At 59.0% G+C, this 26,155-nt stretch overlaps 2 protein-coding genes and 2 pseudogenes across 6 annotated transcripts in view; 3 read left to right on the top strand and 1 right to left on the bottom strand.

Moving 5' to 3' along the window:
• The first annotated feature begins 25 nt into the window (after positions 1-25).
• Positions 26-145, top strand: LOC115931664 (uncharacterized; annotated as a pseudogene).
• Positions 146-6,454: 6,309 nt separating this feature from the next.
• Positions 6,455-7,254, top strand: LOC115931594 (acyl-protein thioesterase 2-like; annotated as a pseudogene).
• A 4,479-nt stretch (positions 7,255-11,733) lies between these two features.
• Positions 11,734-17,744, top strand: PRR36 (proline rich 36). Of its 2 annotated transcripts, none has more exons than XM_031004191.3 (6): positions 11,734-12,141; positions 12,731-13,008; positions 13,128-13,230; positions 13,466-13,578; positions 13,671-16,748; positions 16,919-17,744. In XM_031004191.3, exons 2-6 carry the CDS (start codon positions 12,738-12,740, stop codon positions 17,428-17,430), a joined length of 4,077 nt encoding a protein of 1,358 aa, XP_030860051.2. In that variant the 5' UTR covers positions 11,734-12,141; positions 12,731-12,737; the 3' UTR covers positions 17,431-17,744. The 2 variants fall into 2 exon arrangements, with proteins under 2 accessions (XP_030860051.2, XP_055227459.1); XM_055371484.2 differs by lacking the exon at positions 11,734-12,141 and adding an exon at positions 12,217-12,275.
• Positions 17,745-21,479: 3,735 nt separating this feature from the next.
• EVI5L (ecotropic viral integration site 5 like) overlaps positions 21,480-26,155 on the bottom strand; it is a 34,964-nt gene continuing 30,288 nt past the window's right edge. For all 4 annotated transcript variants that reach the window (XM_031004206.3, XM_031004205.3, XM_031004204.3 and 1 more), the window contains 7 exons: positions 25,774-25,902; positions 24,445-24,585; positions 24,186-24,341; positions 23,929-24,075; positions 23,417-23,512; positions 23,180-23,275; positions 21,480-23,036 (listed from right to left, as the gene is read on the bottom strand). In XM_031004206.3, coding sequence (XP_030860066.1) covers positions 22,758-23,036; positions 23,180-23,275; positions 23,417-23,512; positions 23,929-24,075; positions 24,186-24,341; positions 24,445-24,585; positions 25,774-25,902 — 1,044 coding nt within the window. In that variant the 3' untranslated portion in view covers positions 21,480-22,757. The remainder of the gene's footprint in view (positions 23,037-23,179; positions 23,276-23,416; positions 23,513-23,928; positions 24,076-24,185; positions 24,342-24,444; positions 24,586-25,773; positions 25,903-26,155) is intronic.

The raw sequence follows: 26,155 nt of genomic DNA, 5'->3' as shown, positions 1-26,155 counted from the left end.
AAAAGAAAAGAAAAACCTTGGCTGTATCTATGGCCATACCACCCTACAAGCATCTGATCCTCGTCTCACCTCGGAAGCTAAGCAGTGTCGGACCTGGTTAGTACTTGGATGGGAGACCACCTAGGAGTACCGGGTGCTGTAGGCTTGGGCTGGGCACGGTGGCTTACACCTGTAATCTAGCACTTTCGGAGGCTGAGAAGGGTGGATCACCTGAGGTCAGGCGTTTGAGACCAGCCTGGCCAACATGGTGAAACCCTGTCTCTACTAAAAATACAAAAATTAGCTGGGTGTGGTGGCTTGTGCTACTTGGGAGGCTGAGACAAGAGAATCGCTTGAGCCTGGGAGGTGGAGGTTACAGTGAACTGAGATTGCACCACCGCACTCCAGCCTGGGCGACAGAACAGGACTCCATCTCAAAACAAAACAAAACAAAACAAAACAAAACCATCCATGGAAATGTTCCTACCTGGACTTAGGGTGGGAGAGGGAGAGTTCTCCCTGACAGGGTAAAAGAAGCCTTGACTTGGCCGGGCGCGGTGGCTCATGCCTAGAATCTCAGCACTTTGGGAGGCTGACTCGTGTGATTCACCTGAGGTCAGGAGTTCGAGACCAGCCTGGCCAACATGGTGAAACCCCATCTCTACTAAAAATACAAAACATTAGCCGGGCGTGGTGGCACAAGCCTGTAATCCCAGCTACTTGGGAGGCTGAGGCAGGAGAATCGCTTGAACCCAGGAGGTGGATGTTGCCGTGAGCCGAGATCGTGCCACTGCCCTCCAGCCTGGGCAACAAGAGCAAAACTCCGTCTCAAAAGAAAAAAGAAAAAAAAAAAGCGCTGACATTGACCAGGTCTGGGCCTGAGACTGGAAACCTCTAGGGTTGGAAACTTGTAAGTCAGGGACCCTCTGGGCACCGCCACAGGGAGTCCAAAGACAAAACTTCCTTTTGGATTTAGTAGAGCTTTAAGAGCACCTGTTGTCTGTCGGCACCTGCAGCTTCCTTGCAGGACAAGACCAGCAAGGCTCTCTACTCTCTGAGAGCTTCTGTCCTAGTGGGTGGGAGAGATACACTAAGTAAACTAATAAAGGAGACCAGGTGGGGTGGCTCACGCCTTAAATCCCAGCAGTTTAGGAGGCTGACCAAGGTGGGTGGATCGCTTGAGCCCAGGAGTCTGAGGTCAGCCTGAGCAACATAGTGAGATCCCATCTCTACAAAAAATAAATAAAAATGATAGAAGAATTAGTCAGGCACAGTGGCACGCACCTGTAATCCCAGCTACTCGGGAGGCTGACGGAGGAGAATCGATTGAACCCAGGAGGCGGAGGTTGCGGTGAGCCGAAATTGCACCACTGCACTCCAGCCTGGGCAACAGAGCGAGACTCCGTCTCAAAAATAAGTAAATAAGTAAATAAAAATGAGCTGGGTGTGATGGTGTGCACCTGTGGTCCCAGCTACTTGAGAGGCTGAGACAGGAGGATCACTTGAGCCTGGGAGTTGGAGGCTACAGTGAGCCATGATTGCACCACTGCACTCCAGCCTGGGTGGCAGCTCAGAACCTGGCTTTTAAAAACAAAACAAAACAAAAGACAAACGAAAGAACAAGGTAATGCCAGTTTGTGACAAATGTTGTATATATAACAAAGCAAGGTGAAGCGGTAGCAAGGGACAAGGGGTTCCTTGAAGACCTCTTTGAGGAAGGGACCTGTGAGAAAGGTTGTCTCTCCTTTGGAGTGACTCTTCCTGTCTTCCTTCCTTCCTTCCTTCCTTCTTTCCTTCCTTCCTTTCTTCTTTCTTTCCTTCTTTCTTTCATGGAGTTTCGCTGTTGTTGCCCAGGCTGGAGTGCAATGGCGTGATCGCTGCTCACCACAACTTCCGCCTCCAGGGTTCAAGCAATTCCCAGCCTCAGCCTCCCGAGTAGCTGGGATTACAGGCATGCGCCACCACTCGGCTAATTTTGTATTTTTGGTAGAGATGGAGTTTCTCCACGTTGGTCAGGCTGGTCTCGAACTCCCGACCTCAGGTGATCTGCCTGTCTCGGCCTCCCAAAGTGCTGGGATTACAGGCGTGAGCCATCGCACCTGGCCTTCTTTTTCATTCTTTATTTTTTTGAGATGGAGTCCTTGCCCAGGCTGCAGTGCAATGGCACGATCTGGGCTCACTGCAACCTTCGCCTCCTGGGTTCAAGCAATTTTCCTAACTCAGCCTCCAGAGTGGCTGGGATTACAGGCGCCCACCACTGTGCGTGGCTAATTTTTGTATTTTTAGTAGAGACGGGGTTTTGCCATGCTGGCCAGGCTGGTATTGAACTCCTGCCTCAGCCTCCCAAAGTGTTGTGATTACAGGTGTGAGCCACTGCACTAGGCCTTCGCCTTCGCCTTCTCTTTCTCCTCCCCCTCCCCCTCTCCCTCCTCCCTCCTCCCCTCCCCCTTCCCCTCCCCATCTTCCTCCTCCCTCTCCTCCCTCTCCCCCTCCCATCTTCCCCCTCCCCCCTCCCCCTCCTCCTCCCTCTCCTCGTCCTTGCCTTCCTTCTCCTCCCCCTCCTCCTCCCCCTCCTCTCTCCTTCCTTCCTTCCTTCCTTTTTCTTTTCTTTCTTTCCTTTCCTTTCTCTTTGCCCCTCGTCCTCCTCCCTCTTTCCCCTCCTTCTCCTCCTCCACTTCCTGTTCTCCTCCTCCTTCTTCTCCTTTCTTCTTTTTTTTCTCCCTCTGTTGCCCAGGCTGGCATGCAGTGGCATGATCCTAGCTCACTGCAGCCTTGAACTCCTGGGCTCAGGTGATCCTCCTGCCTCACCCTCCCTCCCAAGTAGCTAGGTCCACAGGCATGCACCACCACATCTGCTGAATTATTTATTTATTTATTTTATTTTTTTGTAGAGACAGAGTCTTACTATGTTGCCCAGGCTGGTCTGAAACTCCTGGGTCCAAGCAGATCCTACCGTCTTGGCCTCCCAAAGTGCTGGGATTATAGGCATGAGGCACCATGCCTGGCCTACTTCCTGTCTTCTGAGAGGTTTTTTGGGATCTGTGCCCTGGGGATGTTTGCAACCACATGCTGAAATAAGCTTTTTTTTTTGAGAGATGGAGTCTCGCTCTGTCTCCCAGGCTGGAGTGCAGTGGTGCAGTCTCAGCTCACTGCAACCTCCACTGGGTTCAAGTGAGTCTCCCAGCCTGCTGAGTAGCTGGGATTACAGGCACATGCCACCACACCTGGCTAATTTTTGTATTTTTAGTAGAGATGGGGTTTTGCCATGTTGGCCGGGCTGGTCTCAAACTCCTGACCTCAGGTGATCCGCCTGCCTCGGCCTCCCAAAGTGCTGGGATTACAGGTGTGAGCCACCGTGCCCGGCCTAGCATCTTTTTTATTTTATTTTTTGAGACAGAGTCTCGCTCTGTTGCCCAGGCTGGAGTGCAGTGGTGTTAGCTCACTGCAACCTCCGCCTCCCGGGTTCAAGCCGTTCTCCTGCCTCAGCCTCCTGAGTAGCTGGGATTACAGGGTCGAGGAAATTGAAGTATTTCTCCACCAGCTCCTGTCTGTCCCTGCCTAAGGGTGGCTCCAGAGAAGGGAGGTGGAGAGGTGTTAACTCTCTGGCACTTCTGAGTTCCCTGCCCACAGGGACTGTGAGTGCTCAGGGATATAGACAGGGTGGTATGGTACCTGCTGTAGATATAGATTTACCTGCCGCAGGTACAGATGCACCTGCCGCAGGTATAGATGCTGAGTGGGATGGTTGAGTCATAGCACACCAATACTTAATCCTTTCCAATTATTTATCAGAAAGGCTGCCCACTTTACATTCCCATTGCTACTGTGTGAGTCTTTCCACATGATAATATCTAGCTTTAAAAAAATATGGGCCAGTCACGGTGGCTCATGCGTGTAATCCCAGCACTTCGGGAGGCTGAGGCAGGAGGATCGCTTGAGCCCAGGGGTTTGAGACCAGCTTGGGCAGCAGTGAGACCTGAGACCCCGTCTCTACAAAAAAAAAAAAAAAGTAGCCAGGCACAGTGGCGCATGCCTGTGGTTCCAGCTATTTGGGAGACTGAGGTGGGAGAAATGCTTAAGCCCAGGAAGTTGAGGCTACAGTGAGCTACTATTGCACCACTGTACTCCAGCCTGAGCAACAGAGTGAGGCATCGTCTCTAAGAAAGAAGATATATTTTTTCAATTGGCTTTTAAGGTTTCTCCTGAAATTAAAAGGAAAAAAGAAAAAAATTTAAATTTTGGTCCAATATAATATAAAATTGACCAGTTTAATTTTTTTTTTAATTTTGGAGATGAGGTCTTGCTCTGTCACCCAGACTGGAGTGCCATGGTTTCATCATAGCTCACTGTAGCCTCGAACCCTTGGGCTCAGGTGATCCTCCCCACTTCCGCCTCCCATTCAGCTGGGACTACAGGTGTGTGCCACTGCACCCAGCTATTTTTTAGATTTTTTTTTTTTTTTTTTTTGTAGAGACGGGGTCTCGATATATTGCCCAGGCTGGTCCTGAACTTCTGGTCTCGGGCGATCCTCTGGCCTTAGCCTCCCAAAGTGATGGGATTACAGGCGTGAGCCACTGTGCCCAGCCATTGTAACCATTTTTAAGTGTGCACCTCAGTGGCATTAAGCATATTCACGTGGTTGTACAACCATCACCAACATCCATCTCCCAAACTTTCTCATCTTCTCAAATTGAAACTCTGTCCCCATGAAGCACTAACTCCCCACCTCCCTCCCATAGCCCCTGGCACCCACCATTCTACTTTCTGTCTCCCATGAATCTGACTCCTCTAGGGACCTCCTACAAGTGGAATCACACAGGATTTTTTCTTTTGTGTCTGGCTTATTCCCCTGAGCATGATGTCCTCATGGTTCATCGATGTCACAGCATGCATCAGAATTTTCTGCCTTTTCAGGGCTGCATAATATTCCATTGCATGGATGAACCACATTTTATCTATTTACCCCTCTGCTGGTGGACACTTGGGGGTTGCTTCCACCTTTTGGTTCTTGTGAATACTACTGCTATGAACACGAGTGTACAAATATTTCTTTCTTTTCTTTATTTCTTTTCTTTTTTTTTTTTTTTTTGAGATGGAATCTCACTCTGTCACCCTGGCTGGAGTGCAGTGGTGTGATCTCGGCTCATTGCAACCTCCACCTCCCGGGTTCAAGTGATTCTCCTGCCTCAGCCTCCCAAGTAGCTGGGATTACAGGCATGCACCACCACGCCTAGCTAATTTTTCTATTTCTAGTGGAGACGGGGTTTTGTCATGTTGGCCAGGCTGGTCTTGAACTCCTGAGCTCAAGTGATCTGCCTGCTTCAGCCTCCCTAAGTGCTGGGATTACAAGCATGAGCTACTGCACTGGGTTTAGCTGTACCAGTTTACATTCCCATCAACAGGACACCTGTGTTCCAATTTCTCCACGTCGCCCCTCAGTACTTGTTATTTACTATCCAGCTTCTAAGATTTTGGAATGTGAGTTAGCTATTACTTTGTAACAAATTACCCCAAAATTTACTAGCTTTAAAAAAGTATGTATTGGTTGGGCTGCAGTGGCTCACGCCTGTAATCCCAGCACTTTGGGAGGTCAAGGTGGGTGGATCACTTGAGGCCAGGAGTTCAAGACCAGCCTGGCCAACATGGCGAAACCCCGTCTCAACTAAAAATACAAAATTAGGGGCTGGGCGCGGTGGCTCACGCCTGTAATACCAACACTTTGGGAGGCTGAGGCGAGTGGATTACGTGAGGTCAGGAGTTCAAGACCAGCCTGGCCAACAGGGTGAAAACTTGTCTCTACTAAAAATACAAACAATTAGCTGGGCGTGCTGGTGGGCACCTGTAATCCCAGCTACTCAGGAGGCTGAGGCAGGAGAATCGCTTGAACCCAGGAGGTGGAGGTTGCAGTGAGCTGAGATCAAACCACTGCACTCCAGCCTGGGCAACAGAGCAGGACTCCATCCAAACAAACAAACGAACAAACAAAACCAACAAAAAACAAAACAAAACAAAACAGCCCCTCACTGTTTAAAATATATATATAGCTGGGCGCGGTGGCTCATGCCTGTAATCCCAGCACTTTGGGAGGCCGAGGTGGGCGAGTCACAAGGTCAGGAGATTGAGACCATCCTGGCTAACACGGTGAAACCCCATCTCTACTAAAAATACAAAAAATTAGCCGGGCATGGTGGCGGGCACCTGTAGTCCCAGCTACTCGGGAGGCTGAGGCAGGAGAATGGCGTGAACCTGGGAAGCAGAGCTTGCAGTGAGCTGAGATCGCGCCACTGCACTCCAGCCTGGGAGATAGAGCGAGACTCAGTCTAAAAAAAAAAAAAAAAAATATATATATATATATATATGGAGTGGGGGTGGCCGAGGGGGAAGAGTGTGTGTCTGCGGGAGAAAGAGGAGAATTGCCCAAGCGGCCTCGGAAGCCCCAGGGAGTGGAGGCTCCCGCCATGGAGCCATGTGGTGTATGTGTGGTAACACCACGTCTACGCCTCTCTCACTGATGCTGCCGCCGTGTCTGGAGCTGAGCGGGAAACAGCCGCGGTTAGTTTTTTACATGGACTTGGAGACACAGGGCACAGCTGGGCTGACGCCCTCTCCACCGTCCGGCTCCCTCACGTCAAGTCCATCTGTCCCCATGCGCCTAGGATCCCTGTGACTCTCAACATGAAGATGGTGACACCCTCCTGATTTGACCTGATGGGGCTGAGTCCAGATGCCCCAGAGGACGAGGCTGGCATCAAGAAGGCAGCAGAGAACATCAAGGCACTGATTGAGCATGAAATGAAGAACGGGATCCCTGCCAATCGAATCGTCCTGGGAGGCTTTTCACAGGGCGGGGCCCTGTCCCTCTACACGGCCCTCACCTGCCCCCACCCGCTGGCTGGTATCGTAGCATTGAGCTGCTGGCTGCCTCTGCACTGGGCCTTCCCCCAGGCAGCTAAAGGCAGTGGCAAGGACCTGACCATCCTCCAGTGCCATGGGGAGCTGGACCCCATGGTGCCCGTACGGTTTGGGACCCTGACGGCTGAGAAGCTCTGGTCTGTTGTCACACCTGCCAGGGTCCAGTTCAAGACATACTCGGGTGTCATGCACAGCTGCTGTCCTCAGGAGATGGCAGCTGTGAAGGAATTTTTTGAGAAGTTGCTGCCTTCTGTCTAACTAGTCGCTGGCCCCAGTGCGGTGCCCCAGCTCATGGGGGACTCAGCAAGCAAGCGTGGCACCATCTTGGATCTGAGCCAGTCGAGCCCCTGTCCCCACCCTCCCTGGCCTGTCCTTTTCCCACAGGCCTCTGGGGCAGGTGGCAAGGCCTGGCCGGGCCTTCCTTCCTGGCCTCAGCCACCTGGCTCTGTCTGCAGCAGGGGCAGCCTGCTTTCTTATCCCATTTCCCCAGAGGTGGGCCCCCCTGGCAGCAGTATTGGAGGGGCTACAGGAAGCTAGAGAAAGGGGCCCAGCTGCTGACGCACTCACTCAGGACCTCACTCACTAGCCCCGCTTTGGGCCCCCTCCTGTGACCTCAGGGTTTGGCCCATGGGGCCCTTCCAGGCCCCTGCTCTAATTGATTCTGCCCAGATAATCGTGTGTCTCCTGCCTCCACTCAGCTACTTCTCAGTCATGAAGGTGGCCATGGCCCTGAGGTCCCCTTGCTGCTGTGGGCTCCCTGTCCCTGGGCAGGAGTGCTGGTGAAGAGGTGGAGCCTTTTGAGGGGGGCCTTCCCTCAGCTGTTTCCCTAAACTGGGGGGCTGGGCCCTGCCTCCCCGTTACCCTCCTTCCCTGCAGGCCTGGAGCCTGTAGGGCTGGACTGAGGTTCAGGTCTCCCCCAAGCTGTCTCACTCCGACTTTGTCCCCACTCTAGAGCAGGGAAGGGGTGGGGGAGGAGTTGTGTCTCATCTTCTGTCTCCATGTGGTTTTTGGGTGCTTTTCTTGTTGTGTCCTGGATTCTGATAAAATTAAAGAAATTGCTTCCTCAAAAAAAAAAAAAAAAAAAAAATATATATATATATATATATATATATATATATGTCCAGGTGCAGGTGCAGTGGCTCACGCCTGTAATCCCAGCACTTTGGGAGGCCGAGGTGGGTGGATCACCTGAAGTCAGGAGTTCGAGACCATCCTGACCAACATGGAGAAACCCCACCTCTACTAAAAATACAAAATTAGCCGGGCATGGTGGCGCATGCCTGTAATCCCAGCTACTCGGGAGGCTGAGGCAGGAGAATCGCTTGAACCTGGGAGGCAGAGGTTGCGGTGAGCTGATATCGCACCGTTGCACTCCAGCCTGGGCAACAAGAGTGAAACTCCACCTCAAAAATAAATTAATTAATTAAAAATTAGGGCCAAGATCACGCCATTGCACTCCAGCCTGGGTGACAGAGTGAGACTCTGTCTTTAAAAATATATATATATATATGTGTATATATATGTATATATGTATATATATGTATATATGTATATATATGTATATATGTATATATATGTATATATGTATATGTGTATACATATACACACACACATATACATATATATTTGTGATTTATTTATTTTTCTTTTAGAGATGGGGTCTCCTTATATTTCCCTAGCTGGCCTCAAACTCCTGGGCTCAAGGGGATCCTCCTGTCTTAGCCTCTCCAGTAGCTGGGACTACAGTCGCCTGGCCCTCACCTGAGAGTCACAAGCCTAAGAGTGGCTACGCTGGGCAGTTCATTCAATGTCCCTCCCCCACCTGTTCCAAGCAACCACTGATGTGCTGTCTGTCACTACAGATTAGTCGCATTTTCTGGAATGTTCTATAAATGGAATCATACAGTGCGTGCTTTTTGTAGCTTCTTTTGTTCGGCATGCTTTTGAGAGATTAGTCCCTGTTTTGAGAGTAGCAGTCGTCTGTTCCTTTCTGTTGCCAAGTTTCATTCCATTGTAGGGGACACTTTGATTCATGTTACTCATCCCTCTTGTTGATGGAGGTTTTGGGAGTGTTTTTATAAGAGGGCAGAGTCCAGATCCCAATTAATTACAGGGTGGGTTTTGTGTACCCTGGAGGAACCCTTGCATCATAGTCAGAAGGCAGGAGAAGCTGAGTGAGGTGGCTCCTGCCTGTAATCCCAGCAGTTTGGGAGGCTGAGGTGGGAGAATCACTTGAGCCCAGGAGTTCAAGACCAGCCTGGGTAACAGCGAGACTCTGTTTGTACAAAAAATTTAAAAATTAGCCTGATATGGTGGGGTAGGCTTTAGTCCCAGCTACTTGTTTTTTTGTTGTTGTTTTTGTTTTTGTTTGTTTTTTTGAGACGGAGTCTTGCTCTGTCGCCCAGGCTGGAATGCAATGGTGTGATCTCGGCTCACTGCACCCTCTGCCTCCCAGGTTCAAGCGATTCTCCTACCTCAGCTTCCCGAGTAGTTGGGATTACAGGTGCATGGCCACCATGCCTGGCTAATTTGTGTATTTTTAGTAGAGATGGGGTTTCACCATGTTGGCCAGGCTGGTCTTGAACTCCTGACCTCAAGTGATCTGAGTTTTGTTTTTTATTTTTATTTTTTATTATTTTGAGATGGAGTTTCTCCGTCACCCAGGCTGGAGTGCAGTGGCATGATCTCGGCTCACTGCAACTTCCGCCTCCTGGGTTCAAGCGATTCTCGTGCCTCAGTCTCCTGAGTAGCTGGGACTATAGGCACCACACCCAGCTAATTTTTTGTATTTTTAGTAGAGACAGAGTTTCACCGTGTTGGCTAGGCTGGTCTCGAACTCTTGTCTTCAAATTATCCACCCACCTCGGCTGATAGTCCCAGCTACTTGGGAGGCTGAGGTGGGAGGATCACTGGAGCCTGGGAGGTCAAGGCTGCAGTGAGCTGTGAAGCCGTGACCATCGTGCCACTGCACTCCAGCCTGGGTGACAGAGTGAGATCCTGTCTCAAAAATAAATAAATAGGAGGGCAGGGATCTGTGTAGGTGGATGTGATTTGGAAGGAGGCACTGGGTGTGGGTGGGTAGACAGGGAACCAGGCTGGTGTCATGCCACAAGGGGTTCACACGGGTGATCATTGCTAGACTGAGGGAGAAGATAAGGCCTAGGATGATCCAATCTGGAGGCCAAAGCATGGCATTCAACTCTGCCATTTTTCTCTGCCTTCCATTTCTGCCACCTCAAATGGGTGCAACGTCCCTACCCCCCAACCCCAGTTCACCCGATGCCAAGTTGCATTATCTGTTTCCTGTGCATGGAGGCCCCCCGATTTCCAGGAGGGAGTGAACTGTGCATATGAGCTTGTGATGGGGTTGGCAATGGGGCACAGGGCGCTGGTTTCCTGGAATGGGGTAAAAAGTGGCTGTAAGTCTGGAGGGATGCGACATCCAAGCAGAAAGCTCATGGAGGCCATATGAGGGGGGACTTGGCCGACAGAGGTGACAAAGCCAGACTCTTTTTTTGTGTATGTGTGACAGAGTCTCGCACTGTCGCCCAGGCTGGAATACAGTGGCACGATTTCGGCTCACTGCAAGCTCTGCCTCCCGGGTTGACGCCATTCTCAGCCATACTCAGGCCATACTCAGCCTCCCGAGTAGCTGGGACTACAGGCGCCCGCCACCACGCCCATTTAATTTTTTGTATTTTTAGTAGAGACGGGGTTTCACCGTGTTAGCCAGGATGGTCTCGATCTCCTGACCTTGTGATCCGCCCACCTCGGCCTCCCAAAGTACTGGGATTACAGGCCTGAGCCACCATGCCTGGCCCAGACTCCTCTTATAAGGAGAGGGAGCTGAGGAATGGCCGTTTCCATCCTCAGGCTCCCACCCTCTTCATGCCACAGTCCTGGAGCACAGCTCTCCACCGAGGCCCCTGCCCTGGCTGAAGTCAGCAACAGCACACTTCCCACTCGCTCCGGCTGGGCTGGGACCCTTGTAAAGGATCTTCTGCGTCCTTCATGAACTTGTGTTTTTGTCTTTTTGTTTGTTTGTTTTTGTTTTTGAGACAGAGTCTCACTCTGTCGCCCAGGCTGGAGTGCAGTGGCGCAATCTCGGCTCACTGTAACCTCCGCCTCCCGGGTTCAAGCGATTCTTCTGCCTCAGCCTCCCAAGTAGCTGGGATTACAGGTGCTCGCCAGCATACCCGGCTAATTTTTGTATTTTTTGGTAGAGACAGGGTTTCGCCATGTTGGCCAGACTGGTCTCGAACTCCTGAGCTCAAGTGATCCGCCCGCCTCAGCCTTCCAAAGCAGTGGCATTACAGGTGTGAGCCACCGCGCCCGGCCTTATGCACTTGTTTTGACACCTGCTAGGTCGACAGAACCTTGTCCCCCGGAAGCTCAGCTCTGCCAGGAAGCCTGGGCTGACTTGACATCCCGTTAGCTGGGAGGGTGTGGAGGGTGGGCGTGCTCTACCCTGCAGACGGCTGGGTCACCTCTCACAGAATATACTGTGTCTCCTGTCGCTCTCCCTCCTATTCGTTTCTTTCTCTTCCCCAAAATCTGGGGTCTACCTTGCATCCTGAAATTCCCAGGGCAGCATTCTCTTAGCAGTCCCTCGACCCCCCAACCAGATAAGGGGTTTCCTGGCGTTTGGGGAACACCTTCGGGTGTGGGGCGAAGGGCGGCTGCCCCCCAGAGACCCTGGGCGGCCTAGCTTTCGCAGACGCGAGGGACTGGATAGTGCCAGGGCCACCGAGCGGCCGGATTGGTGAGTGGGCCAGAGGCGCGGTGGTCCCGCCTCCTGGTTGCCAGGGCCCAGCCTATCCGCTTCCAGGCGGTCCTTGGTGCCAGGTGGTTGTGGTGGGGGTCGGGGCAGGTGTATGTGTTGGGGAGGACAGTGGAGGACCCCAGGGATTTGCTCCCCCAGTCCCAACCGTTGACTCTCTGGGTTCCTCAGGCGCAGCTGGGGAAACAGGCTTCCCCCGGACCGCAGAGAAGCCACCCCTCTCTCCAAAGCGCGCTTCTCCCCCATCCCCCTCGGCGCGCTTCCGCCGGCCGCGCTCCCGGGTCCGGATCCAGCGCGCGCCCCCGGCTCTCCCGCCCGCGGCCGAGGGGCGGGACCGGCTTGGCTCCCCCGGCGCCGCAGCCCGCAGCCCCCTCCCCTCGCCTCCTCGCCGCTGGCGGCCACCGCGTCGCTCCGGCCCGGGCCCCACCCCAGGCGACTCTGCGAGGAGCGGCCGGAGGCCGGAGGCGGAGGTGAGCGCGACGCGAGCAGGTGGAGAGGCTGGGCGCGGGCCAGGCCCGGCTGGGGGAGGGGTCGGGCCCGGGACGCGGCTCTTTGTCTCCCGGAGCCCGTTCGCGGGCAGCGGGGCCGCTCTGCCTCCCGGCAGGTGCAGGCATCCCTCGGGGAGGCCAGGGGAAGCCGATGGGGGCTGGCGGGGAGACCCGGGCGTGCGCTCCGGGTCTGGAGGGATGCGACATCCTGAGCCCGTGGCAGTCCCCTGCTCTCGAGGCTGGCGGTCTGAGTCCCTGAAGGGGCAAGGGGCAGGGGCGTGGAGATCGGTCCTGAATTGGAGCCGAGGCGGGGGAGGCGGTGGGCTGGGGCGGGCAGGGCCTCTTCGCTTTAGGGAAAAGCGGTGGGGGGTGGGACTTGGGGACAGCGAGGAGCAGTGGGGCTGGCGAGTGGGTGTAGGTGCGTGGGAGCCGAGCGGATGGAAGCCGAGGCCGAGGTTTGAGTGTCCATGGGTGGCGATGCTGCGAAAGGGCAGTGAGGTAGCAGGGTCCAGGTCTCTGGAGGCGGCGTAGCTGTCCAGAACCTGGGATGCGGACCGGTTTGTCTCTTCAGGTGCAAGATGGACAACAAGAGAGACAAGGCGAAGGCAGGGGCCGCCGCGCGGACGCCGGCTGCTCGCGCTCCTGGACTTCTGACCCCCAGGCCCCCAGGCTCTCCTCGACCCCCTCCCCCAGTAACTCCCGCAGCCCTCCGAGTTCTGGGAGCTGCGGGAGCAGTGGGGCGAAAGCCTCTGGCAGAGCGAGCGGGGGGCATCGGCGGGGCCACTATTCCCGAGTCTGCTCCCCGAGCGGGACCAACGCGGAGTGCTGGGACAAGTTCCCGAAACCCTGGTACCCCAGCCTCCTTCCTCAGCTCCGCCCCCATCTTCCCTCCCCCTTCCAATACCTGTCCAGTCTCACCTCCACTGCCACCTCTCCGGGGCACCTGTGACTCGGCCTTCTCCCCGCAGCCTCCAGGCCCCCAGCCTCTGGGAGAGGGGAGAGAGCTCCTTCTGCCAAGAACACCAGCCCAGGCCCTGTTTCTAGCCCAGGGCGTGCCAGCGGGACCACCAGGTAACCTGCTCCCTCTCCCCAAGTCTCCTAAGCCAGGGTTAGCGTCACAGAGTCTGGAACCTTTTATTTTACACGAGTTGGGGCGCGGGAGCACTTGCAGGTCACTGGGCACAAATTGGGTGAAAGCCATTATTGGTCCTCAGAGAGGGCACATGCCCATTTCACAGATGGGAAAATAGAGACTTGGGAAGCCAAACAAAGACCTAGGCCTGAGCGTGGCCCCTTCTGTCTCCAGGCCAGGCCCTCTTGGCCAGAAGGGACTCCGGATCTCAGCGGAGGAAACTGTTGCCAGAGGAAAAGCTACAGAGGCTCCCAAAAGGAGTGCCCTCAGCGCTGGGGCACGGAGAGGTACGTGACCTGGAGAAGAGTGGGGTTCCTGGGCAGCGAGGGGAGCCGCCTCAGAGGTATCGGTGACCCTTGGCCTTCTACTTTTTCTCCAGACACTTCCGGGCCTACCCCAGGAACCCCGTCCCCGGCCATGGCCCGTCGGTCCCGGGCTGCGGGCACCGAGGTGGGGCTTCCCCGGCCAGCTCCGAGTGCCCGGCCACGGCCCCCGACAGAGGGCCCCCGGAAATCAGTGAGCAGCGCCTCGGAGCACAGTACCACCGAGCCAAGCCCGGCTGCCAGGAGGCGGCCCAGCGCCGGTGGGGGTCTCCAGAGGCCGGCCTCGCGCTCCCTGAGCTCCAGCGCCACCCCTCTCTCCTCCCCAGCCCGTTCTGGGCCCTCAGCCCGCGGAACACCCAGGGCTCCTGCGCATCCCTCACAGCCCAAGCCGAAAGGACTGCAGGCTCTGCGACCCCCTCAGGTCACACCCCCAAGGAAGGACGCAGCCCCAGCACTAGGCCCGCTTTCTTCCTCTCCTTTGGCCACACCCTCTCCATCGGGTACCAAGGCAAGACCCGTACCGCCTCCCGACAACGCAGCCACTCCCCTGCCCGCCACGCTCCCTCCCTCTCCACCTGTAACGCCCCCTCCGCCAGCCGCTCTCCAAAGTCAGGCCCCGCCCACCCTGCCGGCCACGCCCCACTCGTCGAGCCTTACCTGCCTGTTGGCCACGCCCCTTCCTCTAGCCCCTCCTTCTCCCTCTGCTCCACCCTCTCTGCAGACCCTCCCCTCTCCACCAGCCACGCCCCCCTCGCAAGCCCCACCCACACAGCTGATTATGTCCTTTCCAGAAGCAGGCGTCTCTTCCCTGGCCACAGCCGCTTTTGTGGCTTCAGTCTCTGCATCAGTTTCATCCCCTCTGCAGAGTATGCCCCCCACCCAAGCTAATCCAGCGTTGCCCTCTCTTCCGATTCTCCTCTCTCCCTTGGCCACACCTCCTCTGTCAGCCATGTCTCCTCTACAAGGCCCTGTTTCTCCGGCAACATCTCTGGGGAATCCGGCTTTTCCCCTGGCCGCACTCCCTCAGCCAGCCCTTTCTGCTCTGACCACGCCCCCTCCGCAGGCCAGTCCTTCCCCGTCTCCGCCCTCTCTCCAGGCCACGCCCCACACTCTGGCCACTCTTTCTCTGCAGGACTCTCCTCTTCTGGCCACATTGCCTCTGCAGGCCTCTCCCTCTCCTTTGACCACAGTCTCTCTGCAGGATCCTCCTCTAGTTTCTCCCTCTCTTTTGGCCTCACCGCCTCTGCAGGCTCCGCCCCACCCACAGGCCCCACCTTCTATGACTACGCCCCCTATGCAGGCCCCGCCCTCTCTCCAGACCATTCCCCCAATACAGGTCCCACATTCTCTGACCTCACCGTCTCTGCAGGCACCTCCCTCTCCTCTGGCTTTGTCCTCTCTGCAGGCCACAGCTTCTTTGGGCTCACCCACTCTGCAGGCCACACATTCTTTCCTGACAATGTCCCCTAGGCAAACCCAAGCTTCTTTGACCTCACCTTCTCGGCCGGCCTCTACTACCCCTGATTCACCCCCTCTGCAGGCCCCTCTTTCCCCTCCTGCCTCACCCCCTCTGCAGGCCCCTCCTTCCCTTCCTGCCTCACCCCCTCTGCAGACTTCTCTCTCTCCTGCTGTCTCACCCCTAAACTCACCCCTGACCATACACCCTCTGCAGGCGCTATCTTCTCTGGCCTCCCACTCTCCTCAGGCACCTCTCTCTTCCCTGACCATGTCCCCTCTGGAGACCCAATCTTCCCTAGCCCCGCCCTCTCTGCAGACACCTCCTGCTTCCCTGACCACACCCCCTCTGGAGAACCTACCTTCTCTAGGCCCGCCTCCTCTGCAGACAGCTTCTGCTCCCCTGACCACACCCCCTCTGGAGAACCTACCTTCTCTAGCCCCGCCTCCTCTGCAGACAGCTTCTGCTTCCCTGACCACACCCCATCTGGAGACTCCACCTTGTCCAGCTCCATGCCCTCTGCAAGCACCACCTTTGCCATTGACCACGCCCCCTCCGGAGACGCCCTCTTCCATAGCCACGCCTCCTCCACAGGCCCCACTTGCTCTGGCCTCACCCCCTTTGCAGGGCCTGCCCTCTCCCCCTCTGTCTCCTTTGGCCACGCCCCCTCCACAGGCCCCACCTGCTGTGGCCTTGCCTCCTCTGCAGGCCCCTCCCTCTCCCCCTGCCTCACCCCCTCTGTCTCCTTTGGCCACACCCTCTCCACAGGCCCCAAATGCTCTGGCAGTGCACCTTCTGCAGGCCCCTTTCTCTCCCCCTCCCTCACCCCCAGTGCAGGCCCCTTTCTCTCTCCCTGCCTCACCCCCAGTGTCTCCTTCGGCCACGCCCCCTTCACAGGCCCCACCCTCTCTAGCCGCACCTCCTCTGCAGGTCCCACCCTCTCCCCCTGCCTCTCCCCCAATGTCTCCTTCAGCCACGCCCCCTCCACAGGCCCCACCCCCTCTCGCTGCGCCTCCTCTGCAGGTCCCACCCTCTCCCCCTGCCTCTCCCCCAGTGTCTCCTTCGGCTACGCCCCCTCCACGGGTCCCACTCCTTCTTGCCGCTCTTCCTCTGCAGGTCCTGCCCTCTCCCCCTGCCTCACTCCCAATGTCTCCTTTGGCCAAGCCCCCTCCACAGGCCCCACCTGCTCTGGCCACACCTCCTCTGCAGGCCCTTCCCTCTCCGCCTGCCTCACTCCCTGGGCAGGCCCCTTTCTCACCCTCTGCCTCACCCCCAGTGTCTCCTTTGGCCACGCCTCCTCCACAGGCCCCACCTGTTCTGGCAGCGCCCCTTCTGCAGGTCCCTCCCTCTCCCCCTGCCTCACCCACCCTGCAGGCCCCACGCCGCCCCCCGACCCCGGGTCCGGATACCTCCGTCTCGGGCCCACGGCTGACCCTGGCGTTGGCCCCCGGCCCGCCGCCGCCGCCCTCGCGCAGCCCGTCCAGCACGCTGAGCGGCCCGGACCTGGCCGGCCACAGCAGCAGCGCCACGAGCACGCCAGAGGAGCTGCGTGGCTACGACAGCGGGCCCGAGGGCGGCGCCGCAGCCTCCCCGCCCCCCGACGCAGAGCTCGCCGCTTGCCACCCGGCTGCCTGGAGTCGAGGCCCCGCTCCGCCGCTGGCTTTCCGCGGAGCCCCAGGTAAGGGGCACCCCAGACCCAGCCTGGCTGTGGGCGGGGTCGGAGGCGAGGCTTCGCAGCTCAGGGGCGGGACAGCTGGGTCCGGGGTGGAGCTTAGACAAGGAGGCGGGACCTTGAGGCAGGGGCGGGGCTTATCATCCCCACGGCCCACCTGGCGTCTCTCCCCGCAGGTGCGCCCCTGCCGTGGCCTCCCGCTACCGGACCGGGCTCTGCTGACGGTCTGTGCACCATCTACGAGACTGAAGGGCCCGAGTCAGCGACCCCCGCCCCAGGCGCACTGGATCCGGGGCCCAGTCCCGGCACGAGCGGTGGGAAGGCGGCGGCCGGGGCCGGGGCGGGGACATCCTCGCGGAGCCCGAAGCAGGCGCGCCTGGGCGAGCTGCCACTGGGGGCGCTGCAGGCGAGCGTCGTGCAGCACCTGCTGAGCCGGACGCTGCTGCTGGCGGCTGCCGAGGGTGCCGCGGGCGGCAGCGGCGGGGGCCCAGGAGGTGCGGAGGGTGGTGGCGTCACGGGGGGCGCCCGGGCTGCACTCAGCGACGCCGAACTCGGCCGCTGGGCCGAACTACTGTCTCCCCTGGACGAGTCCCGTGCCAGCATCACCTCGGTCACCAGCTTCTCTCCGGACGACGTGGCCTCCCCGCAGGGTGACTGGACCGTGGTGGAGGTGGAGACCTTCCACTGAGCCAGACCACAGCCCCGCCTGCTACACCCCACCCCTGCCTTAGGATCCGCCCCTCCGGGTACGCCGTTTGTTTTAGACCCCGCCTCCACTGCCCTGGAGCCCCGCTGGGTGGATTAGTCTTAGCTCCCTAGAGCCTGAGCCTTTGGCCTCGGAGGCTCGGGACCTACCCACAGCTTTGACCTAGGCCCGCCCCTCGAGCTCCGCCCCTTTAGCCTGGGACACGCCCCGTTTCCCCGAGTCCCGCCCCGTGTGCAGTGTATTGCCCACCCCGCACAGCCTGAGTTTGCAATAAAACTGGGACACTGGGACTTGCACACCTTCGCTGTCACAGAGAGGACTGGGGCTGGGGGCCTCCAGCAGGCTGAGCGGCGCGGGGGGCCAGGCCAGATAAGGCCTTGCTGGCGGCTGTGCGCGAACCGGTTGGAGCTCTGGATAAAGTGCGGTTTTCCCCTTCTGGGAGAGAAGGGGCAGGCCAGGTGGGGCTAGGGCGGGGCCATGCCGAGTCCCGGCCATCTGGTGCCGCGCACCCATCCACGTGTGTGAACTTGGGCCTCTTGGTATCCGACTTCTGGTGGAAACGTTCGGCGCAGGAGGGGCCTGGCAGGGGCTGTGCGCCCGAGTGGATGAGTCAGTGCGTGGCTGAGGTGAAGGAGCGACTGGAACGCTTTTCTATTCTATTCTAATTCTTTTTTTTTTTTTTTTGACGGAGTCTCGCTCTGTCTCCAGGCTGGAGTGCAATGGCGCGATCTCGGCTCACTGCAACCTTCACCTCCCGGGTTCAAGCGATTCTCCTGCCTCAGCCTCCCAAGTAGTTGGGACTACAGGCACATGCCACCACGCCCAGCTAATTTTTGTATTTTTAGTAGAGACAGGGTTTCACCATGTTGGCCAGGGTGGTCTGGATCTCTTGACCTCGTAATCTGCCCCCCTTGGCCTCCCAAAGTGCTGGGATTACAGGCATAAGCCACCGCGCCTGGCCTTTTTTTTTTTTTTTATTATTTTGAGACAGAATTTTGCTCTCTTTGCACAGGCTGGAGTGCAATAGTGCTATCTCGGCTCACTGCAACCTCTGCCTCCCGGGTTCAAGCAATTCTCCTGCCTCAGTCTTTCGAGTAGCTGGGATCACAGGTGCGCGCCACCACACCCGGCTAATTTTCGTATTTTTAGTAGAGACATGGTTTCACCATGTTGGCCAGGCTAGTCTTGAACTCCTGACCTCAGGTGATCTGCCCTCAGCCTCCCAAAGTGCTGGGATTACAGGCGTGAGCCACCGCACCTGGCCTGACACACTTTTCAAACTCGATGCGGGGAACTAGCACTCCTGGGGAACAGGTGGGAAGATTGGAGGGCACTGAGGCAAGGATGGGGGACCCCTTCCCATGGCCCTTTGGCTGGTGCAGGGTCCCGGGCCAACTGCCCCGGTAGGGGATTGCAGGAAGAAGTGGCCTCTCCCAGGGCTAGGTGGGAGATGGGGGAGTCCTCACACTGCACCCTGTCTCCAAGTGTCCTTAAAGTGCCACTTGGTGCATCCCACCCCCATGGCATCCTTGCCCTGTCCCCTTCCTCAGGCGTCCTTATCAGATTCCCAAACATCTTCACAGGCCCCTCCAATCAGAGTTTCCTGCCCTTCCTCCCCCAACGAACCCTAACCCTAACCCCCAGCTCTGGAGCCTTTCAAACCCTAGCCAGTCTCTCCCTGTTCCCAGTGCCCCTGCAGAGAGCTCCCCTGCTAGGCCTTTCCTCCCCCGGGTCTCCTGCATGGCACCAAGAATGATGGTGACATCCCCAAGCGGGTAAGAAGACAGGGTAGGATCTGGCCTTGGGCCCTCAGCCCTGCCTCTGCCCCTGGACCCAGTACCCTTATACCATCCTGTGACCAGGTTCCTGTCAGTCACAGACCAGCAAGTCCTGCCTGTCCCCATCCCAGACAAGGCACCTCCTAGCCTGGGGTCTGAGGAGAAATGGGCTCTGGCCTGGAGGGGCACTGCCACCTGCACCCCTGGGAGGTGGAGGAGGAGGACGCCAGCACAGTCCTTCGGTCAGAGTTTTGTGGCAAACCATAGAGGTGTCCTCTCAAGCTGGGCCCTGGTGGGGTTGGGGACCTGGGTGTCTTTGTTTCCAGACTCTGGGACAAGCCCAAGGCCGACTCCTGACATGCTGGGGAGCTGGGACTCAAGGCCAGCTGCCGGGAAGGACAGGGCAGAACCTCAGACAATTCCTCTGCGGTCATGCCCCGTCCTGGGCAGCCAGCGGGGGTGGAATTACCATGGAAGCAGGAGGCACGGACAGTGACTGTGAGGGTCCCCAGGGTTACATCTGCACCGTGTGTGGCCAGGAGAGCTGTGGCATGTGATACGACAGTACATGGGACTTGGCTGTCTCAGTACACAAGCAGTGTCATGTCCTTTGCTTGGCTGTCAGGCATGGGGGTAGGGAGCACGTTGTGGACCCACACTGGGTGCAGAGGGCAGGTCCTGGCTGGCATCTGCCTGAACCCAATTATGTTTCTGCCTCTAGGGGCTGCGCGCCATGTCTCACGCCTGTAATCCCAGCACTTTGGGAGGCCGAGGAGGGCAGATCACCTGAGGTCAGGAGTTTGAGACCAGCCTGGCCAATATGGTGAAACCCAGTCTCTACTTAAAAAAAAAATACAAAAATTGGACCGGGCGCAGTGGCTCATGCCTGTAATCCCAGCACTTTGGGAGGCGGGTGGATCACCTGAGGTCAGGGGTTCGAAACCATCCTGGCCAACATGGTGAAACCCCATCTTTACTAAAAATAATACAAAATTAGCCAGGTGTGGTGGCGCATGTCTGTAATCCCAGCTACTTGGGAGGCTGAAGCAGGAGAATTGCTTGAACCTGGGAGGCAGAGGTTGCAGTGAGCCAAAATCACACCATTGCACTCCAGCCTGGGCAACAAGAGTGAAACTCCGTCTAAAAAAAAAAAAAATTAGCCAGATGTGGTGGCGGGCGCCGGTAGTCCCAGCTACTCAGGAGGCTGAGGCAGGAGAATCACTTGAAACCGGCAGGCAGAGGTTGCAGTGAGCCGAGATCGTGCCACTGCACTCCAGCCTGGGTGACAGAGTGAGACTCCCTCTCAAAAAGCAAAATGAAACAAATTAGCCAGGCGTGGTCCTAGGTGCCTACAGTTTCAGCTACTCTAGAGGCTGAGGCAGGGGAATCACTGGAACCCAGGAGATGGACGTTTCAGTGAGTCGACTGCCTTGAGTTCCTCTAGGAAGCTTTGCTTTGCCACTCCTGGCTCTGTCCTCCACCCCGCCACCCACCGCCACCCAGCAGCTGGGACTCTGCCTCAGCTCTGTGGGGAACCCCACAAAGGACTCTTTCTGCCCCCTACTCACTGTCCTCCCTGCACTGTCCCCCTCACAGACTCTGTGGTCCATCTGATGGGGCTCTCTTACCTAAGCCCTCCATGGGCTCCCAATGGCCCCCAGTTCAAAGCCCAAACTCCCTCTCCTGACGTAAGCAGTCCCTTCTTGATCTGACCACGCCCAGGCTTTCCTGTTCCTCCTTCCTAGGTATGGTGTGCCTCCTGTTGGTCTCATCTTTATGCTTTTACCCCTGGAAGAGGCCCTGACACCACCTCCCCCAGAAAGCCTTCCCTGATCTCCCTGCACATTTGTCTATTGAGCACCTACCACATTAGTGCAGGCTCCCCCCTGCCCAGTGCCTGTCTCCTCTGCTCCACTGGAGACCCCCTCAGAGCCAGGCACAGGGCAGAGTACCCCACAATACCCCTGGAGGCGTGAGCAGAATGAATGCAACCAGGTCCTGTGCTTCCTGAAGCCCAGCGATTCGGCATGCCTCTCTCCTTCAGGGGAGGCCCATGTTGATTCACCCAGGTGGGAAATCATGCCCTGCCCCCAAACTGAATGCCCTTCTATTCTCTCCCACCCCCATTCTATGAGACTGTGGGGAGCTCCTGAGGGCAAGGACAGCCCCGCCTTCCCTCAGCACAGTTTTTGGTCCCTGGGCTGGGCACCCACCGCTGCTTGCGATTCTCCTTCCAGCCTGCAGGCCAGTCCGTGACTGTGTAAATACACTTTATTTTCCATCTTTCCCGCCTAGGCGACATGTGGAGTGAACAGGCAGTGTGCAAAATGGTGGCGGGCAGTGTAGGGGGCGTGTGGAGAGCCCCGTGGGTGCCTGCCCCGGTCCCCAGGCTTCATAACACTGAAAAGTGGGCAGCTAGGAAGCGGGGACGGAGCAGGGGTCCCCACCCAGGAAGCGCCAGGGAGATTGCTTGTGACGCTACTCTACTGGAGGCTCCAGGAGCACCGAGGGGGGCAGCCCCCAGGGTCATGAGGCCCGGGGAGCCGGGGGGAGGGACGAAGGGGCCTGGGGGCATCGTTGGATTTTGGCACCGTTCTCAGCTCTGATTCAGCAGAGACAACGGGACCACCAGGAGGAAGTGAGGGGAGGCCGCTCGCTGGGAAGCTCCTGCCTGGGGGCCTGGCCCTGGCTGAGGGTGGGGCTGGAAACACAGGAAGAAAGGGAAGTAGATGGAGACCGAGGACCCCCGTAGAGATACCCCTCCATCACTGGCCAGGATAGGGGGCGCGAGTGTCTCCCAGAGGAAGATGTGGGGCACTGGGGAGAGGGGTCTCTTCACTTCCTGGAAGCTGCTCTGGCCCCAGAGAAGCAGGGAGGCTTCCCGCTGGCCACTCAGTCCCCAGGCGCCCCGCACACAGTAGGGGGACTTTGGTTTCCGCTGCAGGGGCCACGGTGCCTGCGCCAGGCAGGAGAGGCCGGCCTGGCCATCTGTCCCCAGCGGCCTGACTCCCCTAGAGATGGCCAGGGGCTAGTTAAGGGTCACTTCATCCCGAGGAGTGTCGTGGGGTGCTGATGTCCAGCCCAGAGCTGGCGCTCTCCTTCCTCAGGCCTCGGCTACCTCCTGAGCGCTTCCCAGCAATGTCGCCCCTGTCCCAGAAGGAAGCCTGCTAGGAGGTGGGAGCTGCCTGCTCATTCAGTGCTGGGACCTCTGGGTCGTCTGTCCCCTGCCCTCTGCCCTCCTGTTAAGAGAGCAGTCAGCCCCTCCAGGCACCCCTGGAACGCCAGAGAGCCCGGAGGGGTACAGACCAAGATGGGTAAACACTGCTGGGGAAGGAGAGCCTGCCCCGGGGTCCTGAGGAGCCCAGGTCGGACCCTACCCTCTGCGCTGCCTCGCCGGGCCTCGCTTTAGGGGTGGCCGAGCCACAGAGGGCGCGTAGTTTGTCAAGTGCGGCAGGTGGGGAGCAGAACGCGGACTGCCCGGGCGCCCCCCGCGGCTGCGGCCTCCTGACTCCGGGCGCGCTGGGCACGGCCTCAGTTGTCCAGACCCTGGCTGTAGGGCGCGGCCAGCTCATCGGCGTCGCTGTCTGAGCTGCCCTCGCTGTCCTTGGCCGGCCGCTCCAGACGGCGGAAGAAGCGCGCATCGCGCGGGGACAGAGGGTACAATGCGTCCTGCAGGGCAGCGCCCACGCCTACGCCAAGTAGCTCCTCGTCCGACGACGGCAGCGAGTCCTCGTCCAAGTGCCGCGCCAGGCTCAGCCCGTCGAAAGCCAGCGGGTCCTCGAAGGGCGGCGGGCCCTTCAGCAGCCGCACCTGGGGCGGGGGACCGGCGCTGCAGGCGTGGACCGGCCTTCTGCCCCGCCCTCCCAGCCGCATCCTCCGCAAGGCACCGGCGCTCGGCTCGTCCCAGGCCGACGAAACCCAGGCCTGTCCCCGGCATCCCCGCGCCGGCTCACCTCGGCCTTCAGCTCCTCGATCTGGTCCTTGAGCTCGCGGATGTACTGCGATGAGTCCGAGTGGTTCAGCTGGCCCTGGATGCGGCCTTCCTCCCTCTGCGGGGTGCGCCAGGTCACGCGGGGCCAGTGCCATGCTGGGCCTGGGGTCCGGCCCCGCTCCTGCCCCGGGCCCTGCCCCCGCCCCTGCCCCGGGCCCTGCCCCCGCCCCCGCCCCCCCACCCCGGCCCCGCCGCTCACCTGGATCTCCAGCTCGGCAATGCGCTGCCGCATCTCGGCCACCGCAGCCATGCTGTCCGCCTCCCGCAGTCGCACAGCCATCACCTCCTCCTTGCTCTGGGGTCGGGGGATTGGGGGGAAAGGAGGGCGGGTCAGGGGGCGCGGCGCATCAGGGGGCGGGACCGCGGGCAGGGGCGAATGAGGAGGCGGGGCCGCCGGCGGAGGCGGGTCAGGAGGCAGGACCGCGGGCAAGGGAGGTGCGGACGGGGGCGGGTCAGGAGGCGTGGCCGCGGGCGGGGACGGATCAGGAGGCGGGACCGCGGGGGGTGGTCAGGAGGCGGGGCCTGATCAGGAGGCGGGGTCGCGGGCAGGAGCAGGTCAGGAGGCGGGGCCGCGGGCGGGGGCGGGAGGACCGCGGGCAGGGGCAGATCCGGAGGCAGGACGCCGGCAGAGGCGGATTGGGGGCGGGGCCTCATGTAGGGGTGCGTCCGGGGGCGGTGCCACTGGCAGGGCGGGGCCGCGGGGGTCTGCACCTTGCACTCTGCCTCCGCCTGCTTGCGGCGGCTTTCGCTGAGCTGCGTCTGCAGCCCCTTGTTCTGTGCAGCCAGGTACTGCAGCTTCTCCTGCAGCGCCGCGCGCTCCGCCTCCACGCGGTTCAGAAGGTTGCGGTGGATGTGGTCCTGGGATAGTGAGGAAGGGAGGACGGAGGACGGCGGCGGTCAGGGCCTAACTCAGGGGCTGGCCACGGACACCACGCCCCTTCTCCAACGAGCAGGCCCCCCGAGTCCACCTGCGTCTCAAGTTCCACCACGCGCTGCCGCAGCTCGCGGCCCTCGGCCAGGGCCTGGGCCTCGCGCAGACGCACGCTCATCAGCTCGTCCTGCAGCTCGCCCACGACCAGCTTCCGTGGGGACTCCTTCCAGCGGCCGCCGCGGGCCAGATGGGCCTGGGGGGTGAAGCCGAGAGGCCGGCGGTCAGCCTCCGCCCAAGAACACCGAGGGGACGGCCCTAGGGGGCGCTCTGCCCGCCGGCGCCCACCCGGCCCTCACCTGCCAGGTGTCCGAGAGCTCCTGCAGCTGCAGTTTAAGCTCTCGCGTCGAGGCCACCGCCTGGCCCTCCCGCACCTTGAGCGCCTTCAGCTCCTCTTGCAGCTGCGCCACATTGTTCTCGTCGGGCAGCGAGCTGTTCCTCTGCGGGGAGAGTGGGGTCAGGGCCTGGGGGAGCAGCGCAGCCGCATGGCCCTTCCTGCAGGACAAACGCCCCCAGCCACGTTTCCTCCTGAGCTCCGCCTTGGGCGGCTCAGATGGGGGAGGGCGACCCCCTTGACAAGGCCCACGGGGAGCGGACTCGCCTGTGGAACCCGGTTGGAGCTCCTCAGCTATAAAATGGGTGTAGTAACAGCACCTACTCTCACAGGGTGTCCTAGGGCAACCCCCATAAACGCCGCGCTGCACACACTGACTCCCCGAGGTCTGAGATCCATCCCCTCAGGGACATGATCAGGTGGAGGACCTGCCCCAGCAGAAACACCCTGTCTGCCCTCTGGCCCCCAGGCCAGGCCACACCAGGCCAGGCAGTCCCTCTCCCTGGGAACAGGCTGAGTGCCAGCCTTGGCCCTGTCCTGGTGTCCCAGGGCTCATTGATGGAGGATTTGTGCTCCAGGACCCACATCCAGCTTTCTGGATGAGGTCCGCACTGACCCGTGTTTGGGTCTAGGGCTGGGACAGATCTAGCAGCATGTCCTGGAGGCACACTTCCCTATGAAGTGGAGGGAGGCGGGAGCGGAGCCCAGCTCTTGGCTGGTGATGAGGGCCTGGAAGCAGATGGCCTCTCAGTCCTCCATTTGGGAGGACTCCCAAAATAGTGCAGGCTCGAGGGGGTGGGGAATGGCTCCTGCTGAATGTGTGAATGGGTCCCTGGGTGCTTTCCTTCCTCTGGGAGCTCCGTGGGAGAGTGGAGTCGATGCCAAGTCAGAGAGCAGTTGGGGAGGAACCCAGAAGCCCTGGGATGGTGTCTGCATGGGAATGTGTAGGGAGGCAGCCACAATGGGCCTGGGCCTTCCTTTCTCTCCTTCCTGTCCCCCTCCCCCATCCCCTTCTCTCCCCCCTTCCTTCCTGGAACCCAGTACTGGGGGAAACACACACAGGTGGGATGCGGGTATCCAGGAAGCTCATAGAAGCTGCCACGCTGCTGGAGTTTGCCTCATACAGGAGCGTGGGCATGCTGCGCGTGGGGTTGTGCTGTGTGTGTGCATATGTATGGTTGTGTGTGCACGGGGGTGGGGGATTCTGACCTGGGGTCACTCCCAAAGCTTATCCAGGACCCCTCCTGTGCCCCAGGGTCCCCCCGACACCTGCCCGTCTGCCTCCCCATTGCACCTTTTCCATGTCGAGAACCTTGTCCTGCATCTCCCGAAGGGCCCCCAGTGTCTCCGTCTCCCGCAGCCTCGACTGCTCCAGCTCGGTCTCCAGGTGGGACACGAAGTCTTCTGTGAGGCGGGGGTTCTCCTGGGGGAGGCAGAGAGCTGCGTGGGGCCCCAGGCCATGGCTAGGGGATGGGCAGCCTCCATGCCTGCTGGCTTCTCCCCCCCTCCCCAGAGCCCTTCAGCAGGGAGAGGGGCCCAGGCTTGGGGTGTCCTGGGCTGGACCCCCTGATGCTCAGGGCCTAGAGGTCCTGGCATCCATGCAGCTGGCCCGGTCCAGCTTCCTTCCTGGAAAGGCTGCACAGAGGGGACATTCTGAAAGGGGACTTGCCTTGGCC

The sequence above is a fragment of the Gorilla gorilla genome, chromosome 20 (genome assembly GCF_029281585.2).
Source record: "Gorilla gorilla gorilla isolate KB3781 chromosome 20, NHGRI_mGorGor1-v2.1_pri, whole genome shotgun sequence".
NCBI lineage: Eukaryota > Metazoa > Chordata > Mammalia > Primates > Hominidae > Gorilla > Gorilla gorilla.
This window is presented reverse-complemented; position numbering and strand designations above follow the sequence as displayed.

What these genes read in the sequence shown, in the direction of transcription:
- PRR36 (XM_031004191.3), top strand. Translation starts at nt 12,738, where the DNA reads ATGGACAACAAGAGAGACAAGGCGAAGGCAGGGGCCGCCGCGCGGACG. An exon ending in GACAAGTTCCCGAAACCCTG is followed by an intron (nt 13,009 to 13,127) that starts GTACCCCAGCCT and finishes TTCTCCCCGCAG; the next exon opens with CCTCCAGGCCCCCAGCCTCT. An exon ending in CGTGCCAGCGGGACCACCAG is followed by an intron (nt 13,231 to 13,465) that starts GTAACCTGCTCC and finishes TTCTGTCTCCAG; the next exon opens with GCCAGGCCCTCTTGGCCAGA.